This window comes from Spinacia oleracea, chromosome 2, assembly GCF_020520425.1.
Source record: "Spinacia oleracea cultivar Varoflay chromosome 2, BTI_SOV_V1, whole genome shotgun sequence".
Taxonomy (NCBI): domain Eukaryota; kingdom Viridiplantae; phylum Streptophyta; class Magnoliopsida; order Caryophyllales; family Amaranthaceae; genus Spinacia; species Spinacia oleracea.
Genome location: NC_079488.1, coordinates 70,625,028 through 70,636,696, shown reverse-complemented (window position 1 = coordinate 70,636,696; position 11,669 = coordinate 70,625,028). Strand labels below are relative to the sequence as shown.

Here is an 11,669-nt window from a genome sequence, read left to right as displayed (position 1 = left end):
GCGTACTCTATGCTCTTTCCCACTGGGGGTATCAGTACTACTCCGGCTCCCGAGCCGTTCACAGTGGAAGATCCGTCAGTGTAGACCTTCCATGTCCTTTTGGTGTCATCTAGCATTTCCTGATATGAGCATTCGGCCAAGAAGTCTGCGAGCGCTTGCGCTTTGATGGTCGTCCTTGGCTGATACTTGATCCCGAACTCAGATAGCTCGAAAGCCCATGCAGCCAATCTTCCCGATCTCTCTATTTTGTCTAGCACTTTCTCCAGTGGTTGGTCAGTTAGCACCACTATTTGATGGGAATCGAAATAGGGTCTCAGTTTCCGAGCTGCTACCACCACTGCGTATGCTACTTTCTCAATGAGTGGATACCGAGTTTCGGCGTCTATCAAGGTTCGGCTGGTAAAATAGATTGGTTGTTGTTTCTTTTCCTCCTCCCGGAGGAGTACTGCGCTTACGGTTTCGGGGCTGACTGCGACGTACAAGTACAGAGTTTCCCCTTCTTTCGGCCTGGCTAGCGTCGACAGTTGAGCTAAGTGAGCCTTGAGCTGCTAGAATGCATCTTTTTGCTCTTGTCCTATGTCAGCTCGGGGTCCACTTTCTTCGGGACGCCTTTCTTTTTGACGGGTTCTGCTTCTCCTCCTGGGAGGGTCTTAGGTTTGAGAGCTTTGAAGAAGGGTGCCCCTTTATCCTAAGCTTTCGATATGAATCTCGATAGTGCGGCTAACCTGCCTGTTAGCCTTTGCACGTCTCTCTTTGTCTTCGGCTCGGGCAAATCTAGCGCGGCCTGGACCTTGTCCGGGTTCGCGTCTATTCCCCTTTCGCTCACCATGAATCCGAGGAACTTCCCTGACTTCACCCCGAAGACACATTTCTTCGGGTTCAATTTCATGTTGTATTTCCTCAGGTTGGCGAAGGTCTCAGCCAAGTCTTTGATGTGATCCTCTTCCTTCACGCTTTTTACTATGGAATCGTCCACATAAACCTCGACGTTCCTTCCCTTTTGATCGGCGAAGATGTGATCAACTAATCTTTGGTAGGTGGCTCCGACATTTTTCAATCCGAAGGGCATCATTCTGTAGTTGAACACTCCCGCGCTCGTGATGAAGGCGGTCTTCGATCTATCGTCGGGGTGCATGAACACTTGGTGGTACCCTGAAAAGGCGTCCATGAAGCTCAGCAATGCATGGCCACTGGTAGAGTCCACTAGCTGATCTATCCTCGGGAGGGGATAGCAATCTTTTGGGCAGGCTCGGTTTAGATCTGTGAAATCGACGCACATGCGCCATGAGCCATTCGCTTTCTTGACCATGACCACATTGGCCAACCACTTGGGGTACATGCATGACTCGATGAAGCCTGCATCTTGCAGTTTCTTTACCTCTTCGGCGATAGCTTTGTTTTTCTCCGAGGAGTAGTTTCTTTTCTTCTGTTTGATTGGCCGAGCTTCGGGACTGACATCCAGCTTGTGACAGATCATCTTCGGATCTATCCCTGGCATGTCAGCTGCCGACCATGCGAAGATATCTTTGTGATCCCTCAGCAACTGGATCAACACTATTCGAAGTCCCGAGCCTAGGCCTCTGCCTATTCGGACACTTCTGTCTGAATCATCCTCTAGGGGAATGTCTTCCATTTCTTGGTCTGGTTCGGGGGAAAGGTGTAGGGGAATACAGTTAAACATAATAACATGTGCGGAACAATCCCCAAAGCCAGGAAACATGTATAAAGCACAGATTAAGCAAACTTACATTCGAAGCGTGTTTTCCACAATAATCTGTCAACGAACACGAACAAAGAACTCCACTTGTCGTTCCTCTACTTGGTTCACCGACACGATCAGATCCGTCTGATAATCGTAGCTTAGACAATCATTCAAGAGTTTGTGCTTTTGGGAAGAACACATCCATGGAGGCTAGAGAGAATTAGGGTTTCTCTCTCCTCCTTAGGGTTTTATGTGTAATCAGATTTTTGCATTAGGTTATTGGAAAACGTGAGATGGATTAATATTATAACCCTTAGGTTATAATATCAACCGGCCAAGGCACATAGGCCATGCGCCAGCCAGCCCCGTCCGTGCAAGCCCACACGCGCACAGCCACACAGGCGCTGGGCCTTGGGCCGCGCTGTGTGCGCTGCAGCTGCTGTTCCTCGCATGCGCGCGCACGCCCAGCCAAGGCTTGGGCCTTGCGCGCTGGCTCGCTGCTACGCCCAGTGGGCCTTGCGCGCTTGCGCGCCTTGGCTCGTTGGGCTGGCAGCGTTGCCCCTTTCCGTATCCGCGATTAATATATTTCCGATATATTATTTATCGTTTCGTATACGACGAATCACCGTCGTACGATACGATTTATTCGTCTCGCCTAGCTTACGAATATTCGCGATACGATATACGATTCCGATGCAAGGTCGTATCGTATAATACGTTTTCCAACTAATTTCCGAAAAGCTATTAAATGAATTTCCGATTCATTTAATCCGGTGATCTGTTACGTGACATTGGTGTGACCTTGTAGGTTCAGTCAAGAGTAAGTTGTGAGTTCAAATATGCATTAGAACTCACTGATCGGAAGCATTGCTCCAGCTAGCTGTTCCGATCACTTGATCTCACTGAATTTATTGTTCGCAATTAATCTGAACCTTGGTATTAGACTTAATGCGCCTTGGATGAAGGACATATTTCCTTCAATCTCCCACTTGTCATTCAGACAAGTGTGCATCCACATTCCTTTGTCACTTAGTGTTACTTACTGAACATAAGGTAAGATCCAAGCCATCCTTATTAGGTCCAGAAGTGTTTCTCGGATTACAGAGTTCAACTGTCAAACTTTTGCAGAAGGGTAAGCCTAACCATTCTGCGCACGGCCATGCATTTTACAGTATCTAACTCTCCGAGAGGCCTTGTTACACAACAACACCATATCCTATCAAAGATAGGAGGACAATCCATTCTTGCAATCTATGAACACTCACTTTGATTCATAGTACGCCCAATAACTGTTTTTATAGCCTCCTTTTACGGTGCGACGTTTAGCTAGTATCAAAGCGAACTAATTCTCAAACGAGCAGACATAATCGCTCATGTTCTGAGGAACGGTTTCTAATCACCATTAATGAAAACTACCTATGACATGACTTTAATCTCTTAAAGCGTTCTCATGGTCAATCCGATACAAGATCCAATAAGTATCTATGCAAAAGATTCTGACATCCAGTCACTCTAGTTCAAGAAACAGAACTAAGTAATCTACTTGCAATCTAATCTTCATTAGTCATTGGTCGTCCACCTTTCAATGACCTGGATTAGGGATCCTTTGTGACTTCAATATTCAAGTTCACTTATGGGTGTTTCTTTGTCGAAGAATCCATCTTGACATCCCATTTGAATGATTTGAATCACATGGACTTATCATTTAATACTAAACCAAGATTAAATGAACTATGAAATATAATTTCATAAATGATAAATGTTTAAACCAAATGCTTACCAATTTGTGGGCCTCTAACCCAAAATCAAGCATTTAATGTTTTACAGATATAGGCCTTTCACCCAATACTTAAAACATTCATGGAACTCTAACTTGATTCCATATCTGCATATGAATGTTGTGTATCATTCAATGCAGAGGTTTAGTTTATCATACTTTGCTATCCTTAGCATCTTTTCTATCGAAAGCCTTTCGATGTAAGATGAAAAGATCTTTGAATATGTTTCTAGAATGATCTAATCTTTCGTTGCTGTTTAGAATGATAATCATATCTAAAAATAGAAAATCATCCAGGTATTGTGATCAACCTGAGTTCATTGAAAAACTCCCACTAAAAACAATTCCCTTTCATTGCTTCTTAGGCAACAATGAATTCATTTAAATTATGTAGAATTTCAAATGATGCTTCCTTTTGGAATGCTCCAACCAGTTCACATAGATGTGGGAGATACATCTTTCAACTGAGAACTTGGAAACTAATCATTGATTCAGTTCCACATGCATCACATATGGTTTAGAACCTATGTAACCACCTTTTAATCACGACGCCTAATTGCCCGTGTTTGTTTGTGGTTTGCCTAACAACAAGATTCAACTTTTGTTTAGGCAAATGCATGTAGCATCAAAACTTTAGTCATCTTCACTTCCTCTTATCAAGTGCTCATCCTACATCTCCAAATGTATTGGATGTTCTTGATATTGTTCCAATGATCTTTGATCCAGATCAATAGAGATTGGTATAAACTCGTCACGATCCAATGTTCACGAGTTATCTTGGCGGTCTATATATCACATTATACATGATTGATTGTAATGCAAAAACCATTCGCATTTTAAAATCCATCCATGTAACTTTTAGCTTCATTCTGTTTCAAGAGACACTGAATCTTGCTAAAATCTTGGCATTGCCATGTGATATAAGGTGAAGGCACCTCTTCAAGGTCCTTCATGCTTAACTTTAGTGATAACACCCTAGCTTTATACTTAGTTAAAGCATTCATAACTTAGACTTACTCATATGGGTTGAGAGTCTCTTTTGAGTCTCTCCATTGTGTTTGATTTAGTAATCACTTTTACAGAATCCAAACAACGCTTTAGATCCTATCCAATAGATCTTTAACCCAGTATGTTCTAAGTTTCGCCATGGTTCTAATATTGACAAATACTTTCAAATCTAACCATTTAGAATTTGAATGTCATCTTCAATAGAGAGATATGTATCTCATATATAGAACCAATAAACTTGACCTAGCTCCCACTAAACTCCTCATCTACAAGATGATCCATATTTTCATAAAGCCATGATTGCTCAATAGCCTTTTAGAAAAATATGGTCCAATTCCCACTTGCATGCTTTAATCTACGAATAGATTCCTTAAGCTTGCTCTTATATCTAGCATCCAAAACTTTTACATTGTGTGATGTACACAATTCCTTTCTACAAGTCCAATTGAGTAAGGTGTTTCGTTTTCCAATTGCCATATTGCCATATGCAATGATTGCTAGATTTATCCAAAATAGTTCAAGCATTCCGACTTGGTGAAAAAGATTTCAACATTATCAACGTCGTGAAGTAGTTTACAATCTTTAACCACCAATCTAGCTTCTCTTTTGTATGTGTATACAATATCATCTTTTATGTTTTGAAAACATTTTTGCAACCAATGGGAGTGAACCCCTTATGCAAATCAACGTTGTATGTTTAGAAAACATGTTTGCAACCAATGGGAGTGAACCCTTTATGCTAATCAACCAAATCATAGATTTGATTCTTTAAGATGAAGGTACTTTGGATGAAATGGCCTCAAACCATTTTGTATGGCCTTGAACCATACTTATGTTTCTGATGGCCTCAAACCATACTTGGGAATTTTTAATTCGTCGTAGCTAACCTGTAAGTCGTATGTTTTTGAAGCACTTTCCAAAGTCTTCATAGTTTTCGTTCCTCGAGATATCTATGTATCTATCTTGGTTGAATTCTATTCCTTATACGATTTACCTAGGTATTGAACATCAAACGTTAGTGTCTATAAAGACATTACTCAAGTCCTTTGAGTATTAGGATTCTCTTGAAGCACTTCTAAAGTCTTCATGAAGCTCTTCCAAAAGCTTCTAAGTACGGAGCTTTTCCAAAGACTCCTAAGTATCCTACATTTGTTTGTTGCTTGACTCGAAGTCCATTCTAGGTCATTTTTCTCCCACTTGCCTTTTTGGAAATATGATGGTTTCCTAAAAGACATTATCTTAAGTAACAACCATATGTTCTCAGATTTGTGGTAGAATCAATACCTTTTGTTTCTATGAGTCGCTCATAAAGAAACATATATCTATTCTTGAGTTTGTTTGATGTAAACACTAACTCCCACTGGGTTCGACAACCCTAGATATATATGTAGTGAAAAGATGTACTGAACCGAAGTTCAATCCTTTTGACATCTTATCCTTAGCTTTGACAACCTTGTTTAGTGTGATCGTCACTTGAGAGTATCATTTTGAAACTATATAGGAAAATAGTCGTGATTATCGTTAATCGAATGGATTCCGATTTCTCCATTTGGACATACCATATTCGTATGGTGCTTCGATTGTTATAATGCCATATAAACAATCTAGATAATCTTTCTTGGCTCATGCAAACATCACTTTGACGCTAGCCTAGATGTTCCAAAATTCTTGCCAAGTTGATTTTATACCCTTTTGTGAATTACATTGAAGTATTTCACATATTTCACTTTGAGTAAATATAGCCATATTTTCTCAAATTCTTGTGAAATAGGTAGGTCATAAAATCCATCTTTGGCCCATGAACTTCATTGTCTAGAAACTTCTAACAGTAGTCCATTTCTATGTCATGTTCAACAAGCAAGACCCACGTGTCTTTAATTAACCAACTTTCAGAAATCCATGCCATGGAATCATAGAATGTTGACTTGTTGATATGGTCGTATGACATTGCCAAAGATATGTGGAACATAAATCAAGGTGCTTGATTTGAACCTTCTGAAGTTTGAGTGTGAAGAGATTCGTTTGTTTATTAATCAATCATATGACTCAACCCTTAAGTGACCATTTCATTCAAATAAACACTCAACGAATGTTTTGTTTACTTTGAATGTGAGTCTTTCCGTTGTCCAAACAGAAATTGATTATGATGATTAATGGAACATAATACCATTAAGTTCCAGCCTTTAGAAGGACTTTAAAACAAACATGATGACCCTACAATCAATGTAGCACAATTTTGCTTCATTTCCACTAGTACATAATTGAGCTTATGTAACACGTGTTGGTAACACTTTTTGAAGTGCAAAATTACTAGATTATTAAGTAACACTTTGGTAACATTTTTTTAAAAATGTAACATTCAAGGTAACACTTTTAACTTAGGTAACATTTTATGGTAACACTTTTGAAATAGGTAACATATTAAAGTAACACTTTTTAAATAGGTAACAATTTACGGTAACACTTTTAAATTAGGTAACATTTTATGGTAACACTAAGAAGTGTTACCTATTTTTTTAAGAAGGGTTAATTCCCAAAATAAGTAATTGCCGCCAAAATTAAAAAAAAGAATGTGGGTTTACTTTTTCTGAAATTTCTGAAACCTCAAACAACCGACCTTAGGTTAAATTTTCAGAAACTCGATCTCTAAACTTTCCTCTTCTTGATCCCGCAACAACGCTTAATTTATCTTCAAATTCGTCTCAGCCGCGGTATTGATTCACAAAATCGCACTTTCAATTTCTAGTTTCATTGAATTTGCGCTCGGTATTAATTCAAGTTCCAAATTCGCAATTTCAATTTCAGTTTCAGATTTCATTGAATTCGCGCTTCCAATCTCGTGGTCTTAATCGTCGTCTCGATCGTTCTCTTGGTCGGAATTTATCGAATTCCCCCTTTTAATTTCAGGTATGTTCTTATTTGTGTGCTATGAACTGATATTGTATTCGAGCATAGGATATTGTATTCGAGCATTAGGACTTTATCGAATTTAATAAACTGAAAAGATGTATATGAATTGGTACAATATAGATTAGTGTTTAATTTTTATTGATTGGTTTGAGAAGTTTATTGATTTTGTGTTTGATGTAGTGTTAATGTTTTGGATTATTTTATTCGGTATTTTGATTCTGTATGTTTTGGTTTGGTCTGGTTGTTGATTGTGAGTCTGTTTGTTTTGCATGATGTGGCTTTGATTATTCTCCATTGTTGGGTACTTTGTTGTTTAAACTTGGGCAAGGTCATAAGTTAAGTTATTGAAGCTATTAGGACTGAAATGGAAACTGATTTGTGCCTCTATATTTGAACTTGTCGATAGCGGTAGAAAGTTTCTGGCCCTTTGTCATCTGATATCATTGTAGTATGCTGATATTGAAATAATTCTTTATACAGTGACCCTGTTTTACTTATCTTTGCAAGGTTGATGATAAGGGCAAGCCGGGGAGGGGGGGGGGGTTGAGATATCACTAGGGATGTTCATGCTAATACACAACTCTCTATGGAGAGTATACACAAATTTAATTGCCAGTTAAATCAGAAACGTACTTCTTGCATATCATTATATGGTAAAAGTTACAAATAATTAGAAAACTTGGAATTTTCATTTTTTCCTTTAAAATGACGTTTAGTGGACTAATCTAGTAGCTACTCAATCCATTTTTCTTCAAGTTCTTGCTTAAGTTGTATATGCCAAGTGTTCATCAATGTTAGACTAGAGACCAAGAACTGAGGCTACCTTCACACAGGTTAAGAGTCTATTAAATGCGTTAGAAAGATATGTTTTTTTCCCTTCCAGCTGCCCTATGGATCATTGATATGAAGGGGGCATTGCTTGCATTGTGTCACTTAATGAAGGTGGCATTTCTTGCATTGTGGCACATAATGAAGGTGTCATTGCTTGCTTTGTGGCACTTATTTCATGAGAAGTTTGATGGTGGTGGTGGTGGTTTTCTGTACTGTGATGATGTGGTGCTGATCGATTGCGTTTCTTAGCGGTGCCTTGACATTTCACAAAATCGCACTTTCAATTTCTAGTTTCATTGTATTTGCGCTCGGTATTAATTCAAGTTCCATATTTGCAATTTCAATTTCAGTTTCAGGTTTCATTGAATTCGCGCTTCCAATCTCGTGGTCTTAATCGTTGTCTCGATCCTTCTCTTGGTCAGAATTTATCGAATTCCCCCTTTTAATTTCACGTATGTTCTTATTTGTGTGCTATGAACTGATATTGTATTTGAGCATAGGATATTGTACTCGAGCATTAGGGCTTTATCGAATTTAATAAACTGAAAAGATGTATATGAATTGGTACAATAGGATTTTGTGTTTGATGAAGTGTTTATGTTTTTGATTTTTTGATTCGGTATTTTGATTCTGTATGTTTTGGTTTGGTCTGGTTGTTGATTGTGAGTCTGTTTGTTTTGGTTTGTTCTAGTTGCTGCCGTGGTATTGGGTTTCGTCAGAAAAACAAGCTAGTTGTTTTCTTTGGTATTGGGTTTCATCAATTCGCGCGCGTTTCCGATTTCAGGTAATTTAATTTCTGATTTGTGGGTGTTTTTAATTTTTTGGGTTGTTTAATTATTGATTTTCATAATAGTTCTGATCTGTGCAGAACAGAACAGTTCTGAACTTCACAGAACAGTTCTGATCTATGCAGATCAGTTCAGATCTGTGCAGATCAGAACTGATCTGTGCAGATCAGAACTGTTCTGTGAAGTTCAGTTCTGATATGTGATTGGTATTATTGGCTTTAAATTTCTTGATTCGGTAATTGAAGTTTGTTGGTTTTGTGTTTGTTGTCGTATTTCACCGCGGGATCTTTCAGAACAGATCTGATCTGTGCAGAACAGAACAGTTCTGATCTGTTCAGAACAGAACAGTTCTAAACTTCACAGAACAGAACTGATCTGCACAGATCAGAACTGTTCTGTGCAGATCAGAACTGATCTGCACAGATCAGAACTGATATGTGCAGATCAGAACTGTTCTGTTAAGTTCGGTTCTGATATGTGATTGGCATTATTGGCTTTAAATTTCTTGATTCGGTATTTCAAGTTTGTTGGTTTTGTGTTTGATGTCTTATTATTGGCTTTGAATTTGTTCATTTGGTATTTTGAATTTTTTGTCATGAATCTGAAATTGACACTGCATGTATGGATTAGGTCGTATGAGAAAAATGTGTCAATGATTGTATGGGTGTATGTTTCTATAGTTATTTTCATTCCTTTTAGACATGTTAATTATATTCCAATGTTTTTAATCTCTCAATTCGTGTATGTTTAACTTTTCATAAAGGAGATAAAATGAGTAGTTGGACCAACTTCTTACAATCTAGTAATGAGTATGAGAAAGGTGTGGAGGATTATTTAGATAAATCATTTTCTACTCAAGCAATTGGTGATCAGATTACTTGCCCGTGTAAGGTGTGTTATCACCGTTTTTGGCATCGTAGAGAGACAATATTCAATCATTTGATTGCAAACGGGATCGAGCCTGGCATTGAAGGATGGCATTGTTATGAAAAGGGTATGTCATCGACATCAAATACAAAGAGGAATGTTGAAGATAATACACCAGACATGCACGATGATATTGAACGTTTGATATATGATGTTCATAGAGACGTGGCAGAAAGGTATGAAGGGGTTGGAGATGAGCCCAATGATGAGGCTAAGAAGTTCTATAAGTTAGTTGAAGATGGAAAACAAGAGCTATATCCCGGCTGCAAAAAAATTTCAAAACTATCATTTCTCATTCGTTTTTACCTTTTGAAGTGTACTCATGGGTTAACTAATGTATCAACTTCAGATATTTTGGATTTTATCCGAGAAGCGTTACCAGATGCATCCAACGTGCCTAACTCTTTTAATGAGGCAAAAAAATTGATAAAAGATCTCGGTCTTCATTATGACAAGATTGATGCATGTCGTAATGATTGTATGCTGTATTGGAAGGAGCATGAAGCTGCGACGTCTTGCCATGTTTGTCATGCTTCAAGGTGGAAAGAAAGAGAGACTGAGAACCAAGATGATATTAGCAATCAGCCATCTAAGAAAGTGCATAATGTCCCTGCAAAAGTTCTTTGGCATTTTCCTCTTAAACCAAGGCTTCAAAGATTGTACATGTGTTCAGAAACAGCAGAGCTATTGAAGTGGCATGATGAAGAAAGAGATAAAGATGAGTTATTGAGGCATCCGGCTGATGGCGAGGCGTGGAAAGAGTTTGATCTAAAGTACCCAAATTTTGCTAAAGAAGCACGTAATGTTCGTTTGGGGCTTGCAAGTGACAGATTTAATCCATTTCGAACTATGAGCACACAACATAGTACATGGCCTGTTGTTCTAATTAATTACAACTTACCACCATGGTTGTGTATGAAGCAAGAATTCTTGATGTTGTCTCTCCTTATTCCCGGGCCCACCTCTCCTGGGAATGACATTGATGTCTACCTCCAACCATTGGTTGAAGAACTTAAAGATCTGTGGGAGTATGGGTTGGACACCTATGACGCGGAGAAGAGACAAACATTCAAAATGCATGTAGCTTTACAGTCAACGACCAGTGACTTTCCAGGTTATGCTATGTTATCTGGTTGGAGCACCAAAGGGAAGTTTGCATGCCCCTATTGTCACTACGAGACTGATCATCATCACTTGAGTAATAGTAACAAATCTTGCTACTGTGCTCATCGTCGATGGTTAGATGAAAATCATCCTTGGCGGCATGATATGGAGTCTTTTAACGGAGAAAAGGAAGAGAGGACATCTCCAGATCCTTTAACATGGACTCAAATTTCAAGCTTGTTGGAAAATTGGGAAAACAAGTTTGGAAAGTTATAACCAAAGAAGAAATATCCAGATTGTCCATGGAGAAAGTCCTCTATCTTCCACACTTTGCCATATTGGAAAGATTGCGGGTGTCGCCATCATTTGGATGTCATGCACATAGAAAAAAACATATGTGATAGTGTGCTGGGAACTTTGTTAGACATACCTGGAAAGTCAAAAGATCATCATAAGGCTCGATTAGATCTGCAAGAAATGGGTATAAGGGAAGAACTACATCCTTTAGATACAGATGACGAGCGTTATGTTTTGCTGCCCAAAGCATCATTCTCAATGACAAAGGAAGAAAAAAGCATTTTTTGTAGTGTTCTGAAGAAGGCAAAGTTGCCACAAGGTTGTG

The 11,669-nt window shown here is 38.7% G+C and overlaps 1 protein-coding gene across 1 annotated transcript; it reads left to right on the top strand.

Annotated features, from left to right (window-relative positions):
* The first annotated feature begins 9,787 nt into the window (after window positions 1–9,787).
* On the top strand, window positions 9,788–11,323 carry LOC110796368 (uncharacterized). Its single transcript, XM_022001431.2, has one exon. The coding sequence runs from the start codon at window positions 9,788–9,790 to the stop codon at window positions 11,321–11,323; it is 1,536 nt and encodes a 511-aa protein (XP_021857123.2).
* Window positions 11,324–11,669: the final 346 nt, after the last annotated feature.